The following is a 19,916-nucleotide window of genomic DNA, read 5'->3' as shown; positions in this document are numbered from 1 at the left end:
CAGGGACAGGGAAGATGGTTAAAATTGAGGGGAAGATGCATGCAGCCAAATACAGGACCATTCTGGATGAAAACCTGTTGGAGTCTGCAAAAGACCTGAAACTGGGACGGAGATTTATCTTCCAACAAGACAATGATCCCAAACATACAGCAAAATCTACAAAGGAATGGTTCACAAATAAACGTATTCAGGTGTTAGAATGGCCAAGTCAAAGTCCAGACCTGAATCCAATCGAGAATCTGTGGAAAGAGCTGAAAACTGCTGTTCACAAACGCTCTCCATCCAACCTCACTGAGCTCGAGCTGTTTTGCAAAGAAGAATGGGCAAGAATTTCAGTCTCTCGATGTGCAAAACTGATAGAGACATACCCCAAGCAACTTGCAGCTGTAATCGCAGCAAAAGGTGGCTCTACAAAGTATTAACGCAAGGGTGCCGAATCATTTTGCACGCCCCACTTTTCATTTTTTCATTAGTTAAAAAAGTTTCAAAAATCCAATAGATTTCGTTCCACTTCACAATTGTGTCCCATTTGTTGGTGATTCTTCACAAAAAATAAAAATTTTATATCTTTATGTTTGAAGCCTGAAATGTGGCAAAAGGTTGAAAAGTTCAAGGGGGCCGAATACTTTCGCAAGGCACTGTATATATAGTAGATAGTGTGTGTGTATGTGTGTGTATGTATATGTGTATATATATATATATATATATGTATATGTGTATATATATATAATATATATATATATATATATATATATATATACAGCGTGCAGCTTGTAAAACAGTGTGAATTTGCTGTCCCCTCAAAATAATTCAACACTCAGCCATTAATGTTTAAACTGCTGACAACAAAAGTGAGTACACCCCTATGTGAAAATGTCCAAATGGGCTCAATTACTTTTCCCTCCCCAATGGCATGTGATTCGTTAGTGTTACAAGGTCTCAGGTGTGAATGGGGAGCAGGTGTGTTACATTTGGTGTTAATCGCTCTCACTCTTTTATACTGGTCACTGGAAGTTCAACATGGCACCTCATGGCAAAGAACTCTCTGAGGAACTGAAAAAAAGAATTGTTGCTCTAAATAAAGATAGCCTAGGTTAGAAGAAGTTTGCCAAGACCCTGAAACTGACATGCAACACCATGGCCAAGATCATGTGGCGGTTTAACAGGACAGGTTTCACTCAGAACAGGCCTCTCCATGGTTGACCAAAGAAGTGGAGTACATGTACTCAACGTCATATCCAGTGGTTATCTTAGGCCCCTTTCACACCGAGGCGGTTTTCAGTCGCTACAGCGCTAAAAAATAGCGCCTGTGTAGCGCTTGAAAAAAACCGGCCCCTTTCACTCCAGTGTGAAAGCCTGGAGCGTTGCGCTAGCAGGACGGTGAAAAAAGTCCTGCTAGCTGCATCTTTGGAGTGGTGAAGGAGCTCCTAAACCGCTCCTACCCATTGAAATCAATGGGGCAGCGCGGCTATACCGCTGGCGGGCGGTTTTAACCCTTTTACGGCCACTAGCGGTGGTTAAAACCGCCCCCGCTAGCGGCCGCATACCGCCGCTAAAATGATGGCGCTTTACCGCTGACGCCCGCACCGCCCCAGTGTGAAAGGGGCCTTAGGGAAATATATACTTTGTGCTGGCAGCACTCATACATCTATGTATACTATACAGTTCATGAAAAAGTATTCATACCCCTTGAAATTTTCCACATTTTGTAATTTTACAACCAAAAACATAAATGTATTTTATTGGGATTTTAAGTGAATCACCAACATAAAGTGGCACATAATTGTGAAGTGGAAGCTTAAAGATCAATGGTTTTCTGTGTCCCCCACATGGCTTTCTCAAACTGCAAGCAGGACTTCTTTTGACTTTCTTTCAACAATGGATTTCTTCTTACCACTCCTCCATAAAGGCCAGATTTGTGGTGTATGACTAAAGCCGCGTACACACGGGCGGACTGTATGGCCTACTTAGTCCGTCGAAACACATTTCAGCGGACAGTCCGCTCGTGTGTGGGCTTCAGCTGACTTTTTCAGCATGCAGTCTGGCGTACTAAGTATTTCGGAATTTTCAAAAATTCTGTCCGTCATACTTTGGTTTCAGCGGACAATCCGCTCGTCAGTAGGCTAGTTCGACGGACTAAGAATGGCGCATGCTCAGAAAGGATTTACACGGCGAAAGGTTGCATTGCTGTGTATTGGACTTCCTATTTCTAGTCCCATCGTACGTGCTGTACACGTCATCGCGCAAGCTTTCGACGGACTGTTTGTGCATCCGTGTGTGGTCAAGTCCGTTCATTCGACAGTATGACGGACTGTCCTTTGGACTGTATGACGGACTAAGTAGGCCATACAGTCCGCCCGTGTGTACGCGGCTTAATAGTTGTCCTGTGGACAGATTCTCCCACCTGAGCTGTGGTCTGCAGCTCCTCTAGAGTTACCATGGGCCTCTTGGCTGTTTCTCGGATTAATGCTTTCCTTGCCCAGCCTGTCTGTTTAGGTGGAAGGCCATGTCTTGGTAGGTTTGCAACTGTGCCATACTCTTTCCATTTTCAGATGATGGATTGAACAGTGCTCCGTGGGATTTTCAAAGCTTGGGATTTTTTTTTAACCTAACCCTGCTTTAATCTTCTCCACAACTTTATCCATGACCTGTCTGTTGTGTTCCTTGGCTGTTTCTTCACCAAGGTTCTCTAACAAACCTCTTAGGGATTCACAGAACAGCTGTATTTATACTGAGATTAAATTACACATAGGTGGACTCTATTTATTAATTAGGTGACTTCTGAAGGCAATTGGTTCCACTAGATCAGGGATATGCAATTAGCGGACCTCCAGATGTTGCAGAACTACAAGTCCCATGAGGCATAGCAAGACACTGACAGCCACAAGCATGACACCCAGAGGCAGAGGCATGATGGGACTTGAAGTTTTGCAACAGCTGGAGGTCCGCTAATTGCATACCCCTGCACTAGATTTTAGTGAGGGGTATCAGAGTAAAGGGGGATGAATACAAATGCATGCCACACTTTTCAGATATTTATTTGTAAAAAGTTTTGAAAACCATTTATAATTTTCCTTCCACTTCACAATTATGTGACACTTTGTGTTGGTCTATCACATAAAATCCCAGTAAAATACATTTACATTTTTGGTTCTAACATGGAAAATTCTGAGGGGTATGAATTATTTTTCAAGGCACTGTATATAATTTGTTGAGTAGTTTCTTTAAGAAGAACTAAGTTCTCGTTAATCAACATTAACTATTTTTAATCCTTATGCTGCTAGTATTAATAAATAGATAAGAATGTATATTATATTTACTTGTTTTAAACTTTTTTTTTAATTTCTTCAATTGCTTCCTGGTCCCTGGTCTAGACCAAAATGATGCCATACATCCTAGAAATCTTCATGGACATTTTCTTTCATCTGGAGGAAGGGAAAATGGTCTTTCTCAGCTAGGCACACCCTCCTGCCTACATGAGCTGAAAGGCAGATGGGTTCCAGGAAGTAAATGCTACATGAATCATCTACCTTTATGGGTTCACAGATAGAATTGCCAGGGGGATATTTTTCCAAGTTATTTTTCCAACAGTCTCTTTGCAGTCATTTTCTGTACGTGAGTAGGCTTTCAGATGGTGACAACAGTGGTCACTGGTCAACAAATGTGGGATGTTTGTTAAAATGGCTACTAGTAGTGTTTTTCTGAAGCAAATGTAACAGGATGACAAAGCAGGAGCACAATTAGGAGACAGGAACAGAGTTATAACAGCCGGTGTCTATACAAGGGCCTCCATGGCAAAATCACCAGATATTTTCAAAAAAGACTGAAAACAACTTTTGAAATGAATTATCACATTAAAGTTTATAAGGGATTTTAAATATTGGGTTTATATATGTGCTGGGAGAACTATGGAGGCTATCCTTACCACTACCACTCCCAATGATGGTAGTTGCTAGTTTATCAATCCTCTGCCTTTAATATTACATAAACAACCTATACCAAATATGTACCCAGAGGTTCTAACGTCACAGGGTGCATATTTGTTACAGGTCAATAATTCTAAAAGTATTAAATCTAAAGCCAGCCAGAATACTAGCGTTTTTAGAAGGAGGTTAGGAATGACAACCATTTACGTTTCCCTATATAAGTTTCCTTTTAGAAACATTACAACTTTAGCTACCAACATGTACAGTGTGTGATAGCATAGTGCTTTGGCAATGAATCTTCCCAATTTTGTGTATTCTAGGTGCAGAGTTTTGAAGAGGACTACCCAAGGACACTCAGTCAGGACAGAATTTCAGGTAGGTCTCTCTTTTATTCATTAATTAGGGCAGAGTTTATTCTAGAATGTAGAAGATGGTCTCAGTCAACCATGCCCAGACCAATTTTCAGCTTTCAGCACTATCACATTTTGAATGACAATTGCATGGTCATGCGACGCTGTACCCAAACAACATTTTTATACATTTTTTCCCACAAAAAGAGCTTTCTTTTGGTGGTATTTGATCACCTCGCGGGATTTTATCTTTTGCGCTACAAATTAAAAAAAGAACGAAAATTTGAAAAAAAAAAAGGGTTTTCTTTGTTTCTGTTAGAAAACTTTGTAAATCAGTAAGTTTTCTCCTTCACTGATGATCACTGATAAAGGGCTGCACTGACAGGCACTGATGAGGCATTACTGATTGGCACTGATGAGGTGGCACTTATATGCAGCACTGATAGGTGGCACTGATATACAGCACTGATGGGCACTCATAGGCAGCACTGATGGGCACTCATAGGCGGCACTGAAGGGCATGTATAGGCAGCACTGGTGGACACTGATGGGCGGCACTGATAGGCAGCACTGATCAGAGGTGTTGGCAGGCATCACTGATGGGCACAGAGTGCTATCCCTAATGGGCAATGATTGTCACCCCTGGTGGGCTCTAGTGGGCTTACCTGGTGGTCATGGGTGGGCATCGCTGCTGGGCATCCCTGGTTACCATGGGTGGGCATCCCTGGTGGTCCTGGGTGGGCATCCTCAGGGGGGCTGCACTGATAATCAGTGCAGACCCCCTGCCAGGAGAGCAGCCAATCAGCTCTCCTCTACTTGCGTCTGTCAGTGAGAGGAGAGAAAAAGCCGATATACGGATTTTCCTGTTTACACTGTGATTGGACACAGCTGATCGGGCGGTAAAGAGCCTGCCTCAGAGGCTCTTTACCTCAATCGGAGATGCGGTGTGTCAGACTGAAACACTATACCACCAATCGCCACGCTGCGTGCCCCCCCTCGCCAGCACGTGATAGCGGCTTATGCTGCTAGACGTCATATGATGCCAAGTCAGGATAATGAAACCACTTTCCAGCCATTTTGCTATATGGCGGGTGGGAAGGATTTTTTTAAATGCATTTGATAACTGCAAAAAAAACTGCTGATCTTGTCAGAGATAGAGTTGTCCTGTGTCCTCTGCTGACTTCATGTGTTATCTCAAAGTGCCCTCCTAGTTCTTATATTGGACTACTAGTAGCAAAAGGAAGTGACAAGACCTCACTAACCACCTCAGTACCAGTATGTTTTACCCCATTCATTACCAGGTAATTTTTACATTTTTAGCACTTTGATTGACAATTACTCAATCATGTAACACTGTACCAAAATTATTATTTTTTATCATTTTTTGAGACATGTAGAACTTTCTTTTGGTGGTATTTATTAACTATTAGATTTGGGCCCATGGGACGGGAAGACAAAGGATCTGCGGTGTCTGTACCCCCTGGGAGTGGTCCCCCCAGGGGTGGCCTTAGTAACACTTGGGTGTGCAACCCCAACTGTGTGAACAGACACATGGTCACAGTACTGAAAACCTTTTCTGCATTGTAACTCTTGAGCCAGCTAAGTTCAGGGCAATGTTTGCTACCAGGCCTCAGGGCCTAGCCAGTGTAAATTGCATGGCCACTTTATTGATTTTAGCTATTTTTTTCCTCACGTTTGTCACTTTTCACTCTTGTGTGTGTTTTTTCATTGGATGAGGGTGTGAGTCCTCAGACTTGCCCTGAAGTCTAGGGGAAGGAGATGTGGCCATCAGGTTCCTTCCTCCCCTGAACCTGGGGGGTCTCTCTTAGGGAGAGCCGCTCGACACAGTATGCAGAGGTCGACCTTGGCTGGCCATGAGGAGAAGGGTCCACCGGGCCTCCTGGCTAGGTGAACCATATTCGTAACCCTGCCCCTGTGGGGTGCCTTGCTCCCCGGGAGTTCCGGGAAAGTTCCTACTCCTTTGGGGGTAGATGAAAGTACACGCATAAGTGAACTTTTTTGTGTGTGTTCACATGCACCTTTTTTGGTACACTTAATGTTTTTCGGTCTCTTATATGTAATATGCACCCCCACAGTCACAGTGCATTTAGGAGGGACACACAGAGCCAATGCCTTCTCCACATGTCCAGCGTATCACCGCTTCCTCACTCCCAGTAATGTTATGGAGCACCGCTGTGCACCTAGTGCGGACTCTATGTGTGCACTTCACCTAACTCTTCCATACCCAGGGCTGGACTGGGACAAAAATTTGGCCCTGGACTTCATCATGAACGGCCCACTTTAATTTTGAGTGTCTCCATCAGCACTTCCCTTTACATCAGAGTGTCCTCCCTCTCCTCCCCCTCCCACATGTACTCACAGTTTTGAAGGCAGCTTCTCGTTCCTCTCTCCAGCCATGTGATAAGTGACAAGTGACAAGTGGAGAGAGGATGGAACATCCATCTGTCTATCTTCCCCTGCAGGCTGGAAGGAGCAGAAAGCCTAATGCTCTCTCCACCAAGTGACAGCAGCTGCTCCTCCTAACAGGAGTGAAATCGTGATCACTTACTGTCAGAGAGGAGCGGCTCCAGCACTGCACCTAACCGGCCCACTGAGCCATCGGCCCACCGGGAATCTCCCTGTAATTCCGATGGCCAGTAAATGCCTGTCCATACCTATGCACAGGCTGGTGACCTCTGCAGTACTGATCTGGTCCCATTAGTATGGGAAACAAATCTGCTCAAGGAAAGAGTGCAGAAAACAACTCCTCCTGCTAGAAGCTGTCCCACCTGCCACATGTACACATTTATGACAGGCTGTTAGAGAAACCTTTATTATCCTTGGTAACCACTGTGTCTTCACATTGTATGAATCTTATCTTCATATCCCAATGTGATTAATGACCTGAGCATACTTGCATTACACAGCTTTAGCAAATTCAGAACAGGCAAAGTTCCAAAGCTTTAATGAATAATAAATTAACATAACAGTTTAACATAAAGTTCAGTCTTTTCCTAACATCCCTAGTCTCTAACTTCAGGCTTGTGGCTGCCCCAGCATACCTATAAAGGCAGGAGTACTATTTCTGGTTCCATGATGGCAGTGACCGGGATTGGCATCTTTAGGGTGGACGGCAGGTCCCAAAATCTCCTCCAGGTTGTAGGAGGGTCCTGAAGGTGGATGTGAATTAATTGTCACTCTGCACACGGCATGTTCAGCAGGCCAACAGGACAGAGTTCAGCCACAGTGCCAGCAGCAACTGCAGACTTCCAATAACCTCTCATGTGCGTCCCTGGAGCCCCCTGGATACAGACCTCTGTCCCTTTTATAATACAAAGAACCAGTGGGTCGGACCCAGAAAAGCCTGGCAAGATAACAACCCGGAAACAAAATCAACACTAGCCTCCCGGCTGGGGCAGCGTTAAACTATACCTGCCTACAAGTGCACGTGACCTCAACTACCGTACACTGCTCATTCCAAACATGAAGGGGGAAAGAAGAGGTTCTGAAGTTCACAGAGGACATTACAAGAGGCAGAAAATCACAGTAAAAAACTATTTTATAAAAAAAAAGGAATGCCCCCCTTTATGACCAGGCCATTTTTTGTGATACAGCACTGCGTTGCTTTAACTGACAATTGCAAGGTCATGCGCCATTGTACCCAAATTAAATGTATGTCCTTTTTTCCCACAAATAGTATTCTTTTGGTGGTATTTTAATCTCATCTGCATTTTTTATTTTTTGTGAAATAGACAAAAATAGAATGGTCAAAAAATCTTTTTTACTTTCTGCTATAAAACATATCCAATAGAAAATTGAATTTATTCATCAATTTAGGCCAATATGTATTCTGCAACATATTTTTAGTAAAAAAAAAATCACAATAAGTGTATAATAATTGGTAATGTATTTATTTTTATTAGTAATGGTGATGATTTTAGTGGGAATGTGATATTGTGGTGTACAAATCAGACACTAACTGACACTTTTAACAATATTTTGGGAACCAGTCACACCAATACAGTGATCAGTGCTAAAAATATGCACTCTTGCTGTACTAATTACAAGAAAGGGGTTAACATCAGGGGTGATCAAAAGGTTAACTGTGTGCCTAGCCAGTGTTTTTATATAGTGTGGGAGGTGCTTTTACTAGGGAAAGACATGGATCTTTGTCTCTGCTTGCAGGAACCCAGAATCCATTCCTTCCCTACTGAGAGAATGGCAATCTGCCTTGTTTACTGTGCTGAATGATTGACATGTGCCGACCATCGAGTCCACGGTACCCGCTGAGCGGGAGCAAGCCGCCAGCAGCGCACATTCTAGCCCACTACCCACAAGGGCAGGGTCATGTCTATATATACGTGATTGAGCGCAAAGCTGCCACCCTGTAGCAGTAAAACTGCTGGGGCAGACAGCAGCTCATGTGTATAGATTATTTTTGATGAATAGAGCTGGCTGTATACTATTGGATTTTCAAACGAAAAATTGTATGAAAATTCTCAGTAGATTCAACAGCCTGATAGATGTTGTTCAAAAGGAGTTCAAAACTCTGTTTGCTTTTACCATTCAAATTTGTAGTGAGTAGACTTTACCAAACAGAAGCCACAAAGAAATGTGCTCATTAGAATTTTTTTTTTATCACTGCAAAAGATAAAATGAATGGATGTGAATTTGACCCCACTAACGATTAGAAAATCAAACAAATGTAATTATAATGGAAAAATTTAGGGCTGTTACTAATTAAAAAATTTTCGTGTTTGATTAATAAATTTTTTTGTAATCGATTAATCGACTAATTTCAATTAATTATAACGCACATACAGATCCAACTACTTTTAGCTCATCTCCTTGCATTGCAACTCTGCATTAGTCAGTGGTAAATGTGGTATACACTATATGCAATCACCAGACACTATAGTTAGTTTCCACAATCCATGACTTAACTTCACAGTTCACACAAATACATTTTAAATTCAAGCTGTAGCACTGACGTAAGTCATTTTTTTTTCGCAGTAGCGTGACAATCCCTCCATCTCCGGTCTAACTAATCACTCTCACCTTATGGCATGGACCCCTGTGCAAACAGGTAGGCATGCAAGCGGGTATCAGAAGGGTTAACACAGACCATAAACTTCTCTCACGCCTCCTTAGATCTCAGCAAGGACGCCAGGTAATGGGTGGAAAGAAAAGATCTAAGTGCTCACCGCTTAAGTATAAGTGAATTATCACTTTAGGTTATAAAAAATAAGCTATTCCTCTCTGTAAAGACAGTAGAAGCTTTGCTTCTCATGCTGCTGTATGGTAAAGCAAACCAGCAATGTCATATGTTTCATGCTAGATTTAGGTACTGTACATCTGGCCGGCCTTATTTGCCATGAAGAAGGTTCAGCACATTTATAGTCATTTGTACAGCGCAGCAGCTCTAAGTGCAGACACATAAAATTTTCCTATATTTGCATGAGCTTGATTAGGATCAGATTAGAAGTAGGCATGCATTAGCAGTACGCAGGCTGGGTTGTTCATTTCAATGAAAACCACCTTGATGAAAAAATTGTCTATAGAGGTGTCAGCATATTTTTAAATGGTAAACTAGAGTCTTTAATATTTACCCTTTCATGGTGAAGGTAGAAAATAAAATCCTAACACCTGAAGAGTTTTGTAACTTTGACTTGTGTTTGTAAAACTGTACATATTACAACTACATACTGTATCCAGGTGAAGTATAGCTTGTTTTTTAACCACTTCATGCCCGGAAGGATTTACCCCCTTCCTGACCAGAGCACTTTTTGAGATTCGGCACTGCGCCGTTTAAATTGACAATTGCGCGGTAATGCGACGTTACACCAGAACAAAATTTACGTCCTTTTTCCCCCAAAAATAAAGCTTTCTTTTGGTGGTATTTGATCACCTCTTTTTATTTTTTGCGCTATAAACAAAAAAGAGCGACAATTAAAAAAAAAAAAAACAATATTGTTTTCTTTTTGCTATAATAAATACCCCCAAAAAATATATAAAAAAGTAATTTTTTCCACAGTTTAGGCCAATATGTATTCTTCTACATATTTTTGGTAAAAAAAAAATCACAGAGTATATTGATTGGTTTGCACATAAGTTATAGCATCTACAAAATAGGGGATAGATTTATGCCATTTTATTAGTAATGGCGGCGAGCTGCGATTTTTCATGACTGTGACACATTGGACATTTTTGACACTATTTTGGGACCATTGTCATTCATACAGCGATCTGTGCTATAAAACTGCACTGATTACTGTGTAAATGACACTGGCAGGGAAGGGGTTAAACACTAGGGGGCGATCAAGGGGTTAAGCGTGTCCTAGGGAGTGATTCTAACTGTGGGGGGGTGGGCTTCCACTGACATCACAGCGATCAACTGCTCCTGATGACAGGGAGCAGTAGATCCCTGTTATGTCACTAGGCAGAACAGGGAAATGCCTTGTTTACATAGGCATCTCCACGCTCTGCCTCTCCGTGACACGATCACGGGACACAGGTGCGCACCCACTATCCCCACAAATTAAAGAGGACGTACAGGTACGCCCTTTTGCCCACCGCTGCCATTGTGCTGACGTATATCGACGTGTGGCGGTCAACAAGTGGTTAAGACAAATGAGGCTTTCATTTGGTGGTAAATAGTAATGGATATCTTTTAATTTTTTTCATATCAAAGGAAAACTATTCCCAAAAAAGTAAAACAATTACTTTTTTTTAACATTTACTGTATATTTCTTGCTATCACCAAAACAAATTCCCCTGCTCCTAATGGTCACATTGGTATATTATTTGTTGGTTGTACCCGTAGTACAGCCCAGAAACAATAGTGCCCATTTTGCTTTATTTATCCTATCTAAAACATTCTGACTAAGCAACAATGATGTCGTGAAATGCGTCAGTTGTTTGTCCTGCTTCTGTTATCACATGAATGTTGACTATTCGTTACAATAAAGGCTTTTATTGGAGTATGGCTGTCCAGAAATCATTTCTTCAATATTACTTTTGCTGAGCCTGCACCTGGCTTCCACTTTGAGGAGGGCATTTTCTTCAGTACACCACCTGGAGCGGTTCACTCTTTTGTTTTGTAAAACACTCTGACACTAAGGGGTTGATTTACTAAAATTGGAGAGTGCAAAATCTGGTGCAGCTGTGCATGGTAGCCAATTAGCTTCTAACTTCAGTTTGTTCAATTAAGCTTTGACAAAAAACCTGGAAGCTGATTGGTTTCTATACAGAGCTGCACCAGATTTTGCACTCTTCAGTTTTAGTAAATCAGTCCCTTAGCATCAGCGTGTTGTAGGTTGAATAAAAGTGACACTAATTTTAAACTAAAAAAAATGTTTTTTTTTTAGTCCTACCTGTAATACACTGACCCTGACTTTGACTCTAACCTTGACCCTAAACCTAACCCTGACACTGACTTAGATCAAACCCTAATGTAGCTATGTAATCTTTATTTATTTATTTATTTTTACGCACACTTTTTTTTTTGTTTTTTGTTTTCCTCCACAATGTATCTTTTTTTTCCATTCAGGAGGTGAAAAAAAAAAGACAGGGACAGGCTATACAGTGGCTGATCACCGTAATAGCCAAACACAGGCTATCACAGCAATCTGGTGATCAGGAACCAGTCCCCCCCGGTTTGCGATTGTTCTTGATCATGACAGTTCGGTCTCTGTGCTGGGAGCATGGTCTCAGCTTGAACATAGCAGCGCCTATATCTGACCCCATGGATAAAGACTTATGCCCTGTACACACAGTCGGATTTTCTAATGGAAAATATGCAATCGGATCATGTTGTCGGAAAATCCAACCATGTGTGGGCACCATCTGACTTTTTCCGTCGGATTTTCCGACGCACAAAGTTTGAGAGCAGGATCTAAAATTTTCCGACAACAAAATCCGATTGCATAAATTCCGATTGTGTGTAGACAACTCCGATGGACAAAGTGCCACGCATGCTCAAAATAAACTAAGAGACGAAAGCTATTGGCTACTAGCCTGTTTATAGTCCCGACATACGTGTTTGACGTCACCTCGTTCTGAACGATTGGAATTTCCGACAACTTTGTGCGACCGTGTGTATGCAACACAAGTTTCAGCCAAAATCTGTCGAAAAGAAAAAAAAAACAACGGATTTTGTGGTCGGAATGTCCGACTGTGTGTATAGGGCATTACTCCCGTGAGGCTACATATACTGTATGTGTATGCTCAGTGGGAAGGGGTTAAACACATTTTTTACAATGTAGCTTTTTCTTTGGTTGCCACATTTGCTCCAAAGAAAACCAAACAAGGAGGGCCACTGTGGCATGTTTTAGGGCCCGTTCACACCAGAATGCAATGCTGGAAAGGATCATTCTTTGCATATTTCCTGCACTGCAAATGAGTGCGCTACCCTTGCCAGAGACATGTGGGCACCAACTAATTGTTAATGTCACCCAAAATGCATCTTGCAAACGCAGCACATTTGCAACCACCAAACTGCCATGTACCAGTGTACCATGCAGTTTGTTGCAGCACAACCTGAAAAGTACAGTAGTGCTTGCACTACTTCTTCCCTGTTCTGGTAAGTTTTGCAGCCTATTGGAATGAATGGACTGTCAAAACATGTATTCCAGTGTGAACCTTTTCTTAGTGGGCTTGCTTTGTTAAAAGTGGGCTTTACCCAGTAGGCATGACAAGGGTCATTAAGAGCATGAATACCAATGTATAGAGAATTTTACGCTCTACATGCCATGTTGTACATTCCAAAATGAATACCACTGCATATTACATACTCCAGACCACTGCACTGTATGCACTATACTTTATGTTACTTACTCCAGTTGGCATATGTTATGTCGCTGTAAGTTACTGTATGCCTGTTCCCCCTGTGCTTGCATGGGTTCCTTCTGGGTACTCTGGTTTCCTTCCATAAGCCAAAAACATGTTGGTAGGTTAACTGGATCAGTGGAGCACATCCAAGATGACGGCCTTACCTCCTAAGCACTTTGAGTCCCTTGGGTAGGAAAGTGCTATAGAAATACAAATTAAATTAAAATCGAATTCTATACAATAGACTTTTATTACACATACAGTGGATCACTGTGCTCTGTATGTTTTACTTTTCATTGCATAGTCTAGACCCCTGTGCACCATTGAAATCTGCATGCTGTGCTTTACACTATGTACCACAAACTGCAGCTCTCGTGCCAATGCCATATGTTACATTCCCCAGACTGGAGTTTTTTTTTTAGGAATTTTGAATTTTATTCAGTTCAGCATGCTGGCACACTTTGGCCCTGTTCACACTGGCATGAAAAGCAGCAGTTTGAGGCACAATTTTAACACTCATTCTATTCCTAGTAAAGCAGGTGTTAGAGGATTGATAATATGGACAACACCAGTGGCAGCTGGTGCTCAAATTTTTTGGGTTGGGGGGGGGGGCGCAAACAAACTGAAAAATACTGAACTCCCCCATCAATTGCAGCCTCACTGTGCCCATAAAATGCAGCCATTGTGCCCATCAAATGCAGCCACTGTGCCCATCAAACGCAGCCACTTGTGCCCATCAAACGCAGCCATTGTGTGCCCATCAAATGCAGCCACTTGTGCACGTCACATGCAGCCACTTGTGCCCCGTCACATGCAGCCACTTGTGCCCCGTCACATGCAGCCACTTGTGCCCCGTCATATGCAGCCACTTGTACCCCTTCATATGCAGCCACTTGTGCCCATCATATGCAGCCACTTGTGCCTATCAAAAGCAGTCACTTTTGCTCGTCATATGCAGCCACTTGTGCCTGTAAATGCAGCCACTTGTGCCCGGTATTTGCAGCCACTTGTGCCCGGTATATGCAGCCACTTGTGTCAATCAAATGCAGCCACTTGTGCCTGTCAAATCCAGCCACTTGTGCCAATCAAATGCAGCCACTTGTGCCCATCAAATGCAGCCAGGCTTGGCTGTCAATTCACTAACCCCTCCTGTGGCCGGTCCGACGGCACTTACCGCTTGTGTGGCGGGGCAGTGCTCCTCGCCGGGAGTGACGGGGCTCTCCTCCTCAGCGGCTCTTCTCCTCAGTGGGAAGCGGCAGCTCTCCTCGGTGGAAAGCGGTGGCTCTCCTCCTCCATGAGAAGTGGCCCCTGTGTCTGCTCGGCTCCTCAGGCTTCCTCTGCCGTGTCTCCTCTTCCGCCAAAGTGTTAGGCATCCAATAGGATCGCCTAATGCTTTGGCCAATTAGGAGCCAGGTCTCACTGACCTGCCTGCTGATTGCCGGAGGGGACGTTAGTGTGAAAATAGTGAAAATGTATTTGCTATGCCACACAACAAGGTGGGATCGGGAAGCAGTGCTCTGCGCCCGAGCCAACCCTATTTTAAAGCCTATTAGAGCTTCTGGCTCTAATCACGTTCTTCAAAATACACACCCCCGGCCTATACCCACCATAGTATTTCATATGTCCGGTCTCCTGAAAGGGGCTGGACACATGACTAGGGAGGGCGGAGGTGTCAGGGGGCGGTGCCCGTGTGCCCACAATCAGGGCCGTTTTTAAGGCAGGGCAAAAGGGGCAGCTGCCCTGGGCCCTGTCATTGTTGTGGGGCCCAAAGCAGCTGCCTCATACTTGCCAACTATCCCAGTTTAAATTCCCTTGTCCCTTGAGGTTTTAGTCCTATGCTGTGTCCTGAGATCTCAGTGTGAAGTTCTGCTGCTAATGCTGCCCAGGTCTGCCCTATTGTTGTGTACAGATGACTCACCTGCAGACCTCGTGTTTACATGTAAATAACCTGCATTGATATGTAAATAGCTGCATCTGATATAGATAAAGTGGCATAGATATGTAAATAAAGGACGGCATTCATATGTATATCATGCGCCCTGCAGTGAGGAGATGATGTGCTGTAACCTCTAGCAACCAATCAGTGTGTAGTATTACTGTACAGTAATCTCTAGCAATCAATCAGCACTTAGTATTACTGTACAGTAATCTCTAGCAACCAATGAGTGCATAGTATTACTGTACAGTAATCTCTAGCAACCAATCAACAAGCAGAAATCATGTGCTGTATCATCTAGCAACTAATGAGTGAGCCATAATGTGTGCTGTAACCTCTAGTAACCAGTCAGTAAGCGGAAATGATACACTGTAACCGCTGGCAACCAAACGCAATCGCTGGATGATCTGATACAGTAAGTAAACAGATTTTAAGTCTAGCTGCTATTTATTGTATGTATCAGAGCAGGTGGAGAGCTAAATTGTATGGGGGGGGGGCCCAAGAAAATGTTTGCCCGGGGTCCAATCAATATTAAAGACGGCCCTGCCCACGATGCATGGGCCACCACTGGACAACACAGATGTGGAGTTTGGAAGGAGTTGAAGCATCTCAACTCCTTCCTTTCAAGTGTATTTTTAAGCACCACAAATGCGCCAAAAGGGGCGTAACTATAGGGGGTGCAGCAGTTGCGACCGCAACTGGGCCCTGTGCTGCAGGGGGCCCATGCAGCCCCCTCTACATATGGCCGGCAGTAGCATAGGCAGCTAGGGGTACCAGTGCACCATGGAGGTGGAGGGTGACTAGCAGAGCTCCATGCTCGACTATCACACTGGCTGCTCTTTAGTTATGCATTCCCCGCATGACCGGTGTCCTCGGTTGGCTCCTCAGAGTACCCCTCTCCTGCCCCATGCATTGCCGCTCAGTCCGATGTCTGTTCTCCCCAGCCAGAGTCCCCCCCCCCCCCGAGTCCGGCCCACACTGCACTGCATACTTCTCCTGGGTAAACAAACTTTAAGCACACAGATGCAGTGCAGCCCTATGAGAGTCGGCTTCCCGGAGGACACTGCAGGCTTGTCTGCCAGCCCCCCTCCTCCCCCGTCATACACATATGATGAAAGGTCTTTCTGGGAGATATGCTGATCACCCGTCCAGCACACTGGATGGAGCCCAGGCCAACATGGATGAGTGCGCGGCCTGCAGCTTGGTCATGGTGAGTGAGAGGACCCCATCCCTCACACACCATTACTTACCCCTCCATCTCTCCCTGGGGACAGGGGCCCCTTCTCACGTGGGGACAGGGACCCCCTTCTCACGTGGGGACAGGGACCCCCATCTCCCCTGGGGACAGAGACCCCTTCTCACCTGGGGCAGTAACTTCATCTGCCCTGGAGAAAAGGACCTCATATCTTCTGGGGACGGGGACCACATCCTGCCTAGGGACAGTCTCCCAATGGGGCACCTAAAAATAAAAAAAAATATAAAAATAAAACTACTGATGCCAGTGGTGTAACTACAGGGCTCAAAAAGGTCATACCTATGACCATGCCCTGGAATTCCACCGCCGGACTTGGAGGGAAGGGCCCCGGCTGCGGTTCAGGGGGGCCCTTCATGGTTTCTTGCATCGGGGCCTTGAAGGTTCTAGTTACGCCACTGTGCGCCGGCACACTTTTGCAATGCATATGCGATGCATCTGCGACACGTTATGCTAGGTTTACAGTTGTGTGGTTGGTTGCCGCTGTGGGACCACACCCATTAACGGAACCATTTGAAACCATTAATCCTACAGGCACTCCCATGCACTGGAAATCACAGCACGCTTTCCCACATTGAGAACCACACTGTACTATGCAGTTTCCCTGCAGCTGCATTTTCTAAAAAGTTGCAGCCACCTTTTCCCTACATTTTCAGTGGATACAGCAACCCATTTAAATGAATGGGCTGCTGTGCACAAGCAAACACAGCTGCAGGGAAACCGCATATATGTGAACCAAGCCTTGTTTTCAAAGGCTAACACACCTTTTATGCCTTGTAAAGGTGCAACGGGCAGTTTTAACACGCCTTTAGGCCTGGTTCACCCCTATGCATTTTTTAGTGCATTTTCAGTTTTGCAGAAACACACTACAGTCCATTTCACATGGTTTTCTATATATGTAGTTCACATTTGTACATTTTATGGAAAGGGCCAGGTTTTTTTCGTGGTTTTTGGTTCCATAGACTTCAGTGGTTTAACCACTTCAGCCCTGGAAGGTTTTACCCCCTTAATGACCAGAGCATTTTTTGCGATTCCGCACTGCATGGCTTTAACTGACAAGAGGTCCTGCGACATTGTACCCAAGCAAAATTTACATCTTTTTTTCCCAAAAATAGAGATTTCTTTTGGTGGTATTTGATCACCCCTGCATTTTTTATAAACCCCAAAAAAACTAGAATTTTGAAAAAAAAACAATATTTTTTACTTTTGCTGTAATAAATATCCCACATTTATTTTTTTTAAAACAAATTTCTTCATCAGTTTAGGGCAAAATATTTTCTGCTTTTCTTTTGGTAAAAAAAATCGCAATAAGAGTATATTGATTGGTTTGCGCAAATATTTTAGCGTATAGCTAAATGGGGACTAGATTTATGGCATTTTTATGGAATTTTGATTATTATTATTTTTTTTTTACTAGTAATGGCGGTGATCTGTGATTTTTATCGTGACTGTGACATTGCAGCGGACAGATCAGACGCTTTTGATACTTTTTTGGACCATTGACATCTATACAGTGATCAGAGCTAAAAATAGCCAATGATTAATGTTTAAATGTCACTGGAAGGGGTTAACTCTAGGGGGCAATCAAGGGGTTAAATGTGTTCCCTATGAGTTTTTCTAACTGTGGGGGAGTGGGGGGGTATACTGTGACATGACAGATCACGGTTCCCGACCACTGGGAACAGTAGATAAATCTCTGCCATGTCTCCTGCCATAGGCATTTCCCCGTTCAGCCTGTGTACAAGGCAATTGTGGGCCGCTGGAGGACATCGAGTCCTCCCGACCCACGGGCACCCTCCTGAAGTGAGCAGCTTGAGCGAGTGCATGTGCGCCGGCTGCGCGTGCCATCCGCAACTGAGCCTGTGTGGGCCTCCGTACACCAATGGTGATTCATGCAGGAGAGCAATTGGGCGGCCAGTCTTTAAGCTATAGTTATAGATGTGTATTGAAAAATGCAAAATGTACCTGCAATATGCAAACTGCAACCTGCACAAGTGTGAATCAGGCCTTATCGCATTGCTAGTTAAAAACATGAAAAATGCGCATTAACGTTATAGGTGCGGTTGTTCAGCCTCAGTATTTTGAGCAAGTGTGAAGAAGGTCTTTTTCATTTTTTTTCACTTTGTGAAGAAACACAAATCTTTCCGGAAAATGATTTTTATAGTGTCTAAAAATTCCAGCCAGATGATCGAGGTTCGTGAACCTGAAAAACACGTTCTACTAGCACTGAGCAAAAAAATGGCAATGTATCAGCTAAAGCAAGAAGGACTGCTTAGAAATCTGAGCTATACACTGTAACGCAGAATACACATACAATCAGATAGGACAGTCTATAACAGTGATTCTCAACCAGGGTTCCTCCAGAGGTTGCTAGGGGTTCCTTCAGCATTGGGCAATTTCTGCCTCTTAGATAAGTTTCCACTGACACCAATGATCTTTTTAGCTATCTGTAAGGAGGTAATTCTTCCCAATGACCACAAGTGTGAGGACCATTCTTCCCAATGATCATCACACTATTGTATCATGAGTTGTAGATATGTAATTTTTAGCAGGGGTTCCCTGAGACCGGAAAAATATTTCAAGGGTTCCTCTGTGTTGAAAAGGTTGAGAAAGGCTGGTTTATAACATCATCTGTATTTTCAACATCAAGATTCCCTTTATATCCAGTGGCACTCATTCACACCTAAGCATCATGTTGCCTAAAGCTTGCCACATGAAGCTCAAAAAAATACATTTGCTTCTTTGGGGCAAAGTCGCTAATTTTTGTCCTCTATAGAGGTCAATGGGAGCTCCTAAAAATTCCTAAAGACATGTGACTTTTTGCCTCACCTCTTAGTAGTTGGCCTTTTATTGACTAAAAATGTGCATACAAACACCTATAATAAATTACGCAAAAATTGCCTGTAAATGTTCGTGCTGTGAATGGGGACTAAGTTGACTCACTTTACATTTCACTGCTGCAATGTGCATGATCCTTGCAGCATATATACAGTATAAGGTACACTAATATATATATATATATATATATATATATATATATATATATATATATATATGTGTGTGTGTGTGTGTGTGTATGTATGTGTGTGTGTGTGTATATATATATATATATATATATATATATATATATATATATTACACACACATTATCTCACAAAAGTGAGTACATCCCTCACATTTTTGTAAATATTTTATTATATCTTTTCATGTTCATCTTTTCATGGCTGGAGCTTCAATGATGTCACTCCCATGCATGAGCCCCCTGATTCCGGCACGGTGCTCTGAAGGACCGGCATAGTATGCTGTTCCTTCAGAGTGCATGTACCGCTGATGTCACCATCTGCATCTAAAGTAATTATGCCCTAAATGGTGCGCATTTAGGAGAGCATAGCCCTGTCCTTCTCCCATCTCTCCTCTGCAATGTTTTGACCATCTGAAGTTGGAGTGACTTTGGGCAGAGATCTTGTGGAATCCAGCTTTCCTTAGAGAGGTCAGGGAACTCCTTGTCCAGCTCCCCCAGCTCCTCCTATGTGTAACTTATCCTGTGTCTATTAGGGGCACAGGGTGACCAAGAACCCCAGTCGGGTCTGCACTAGTCAGACTCACCGCACAACCACACCGGA

The 19,916-nt window shown here is 43.4% G+C and overlaps 1 protein-coding gene across 4 annotated transcripts in view; it reads left to right on the top strand.

Annotated features, from left to right (window-relative positions):
- ITPRID1 (ITPR interacting domain containing 1) overlaps positions 1-19,916 on the top strand; it is a 208,048-nt gene that overhangs the window by 141,425 nt on the left and 46,707 nt on the right. For all 4 annotated transcript variants that reach the window (XM_077491716.1, XM_077491713.1, XM_077491714.1 and 1 more), the window contains one exon: positions 4,247-4,301. In XM_077491716.1, coding sequence (XP_077347842.1) covers positions 4,247-4,301 — 55 coding nt within the window. The remainder of the gene's footprint in view (positions 1-4,246; positions 4,302-19,916) is intronic.

The sequence above is a fragment of the Lithobates pipiens genome, unplaced genomic scaffold (genome assembly GCF_037356315.1).
Source record: "Lithobates pipiens isolate NorthernLeopardFrog02 unplaced genomic scaffold, aLitPip1_a1.2 Scaffold_19, whole genome shotgun sequence".
Lineage (NCBI taxonomy): Eukaryota > Metazoa > Chordata > Amphibia > Anura > Ranidae > Lithobates > Lithobates pipiens.
Note: the sequence above shows the minus strand (reverse complement) of the source record. Positions and strands in the feature narration are given on the sequence as shown.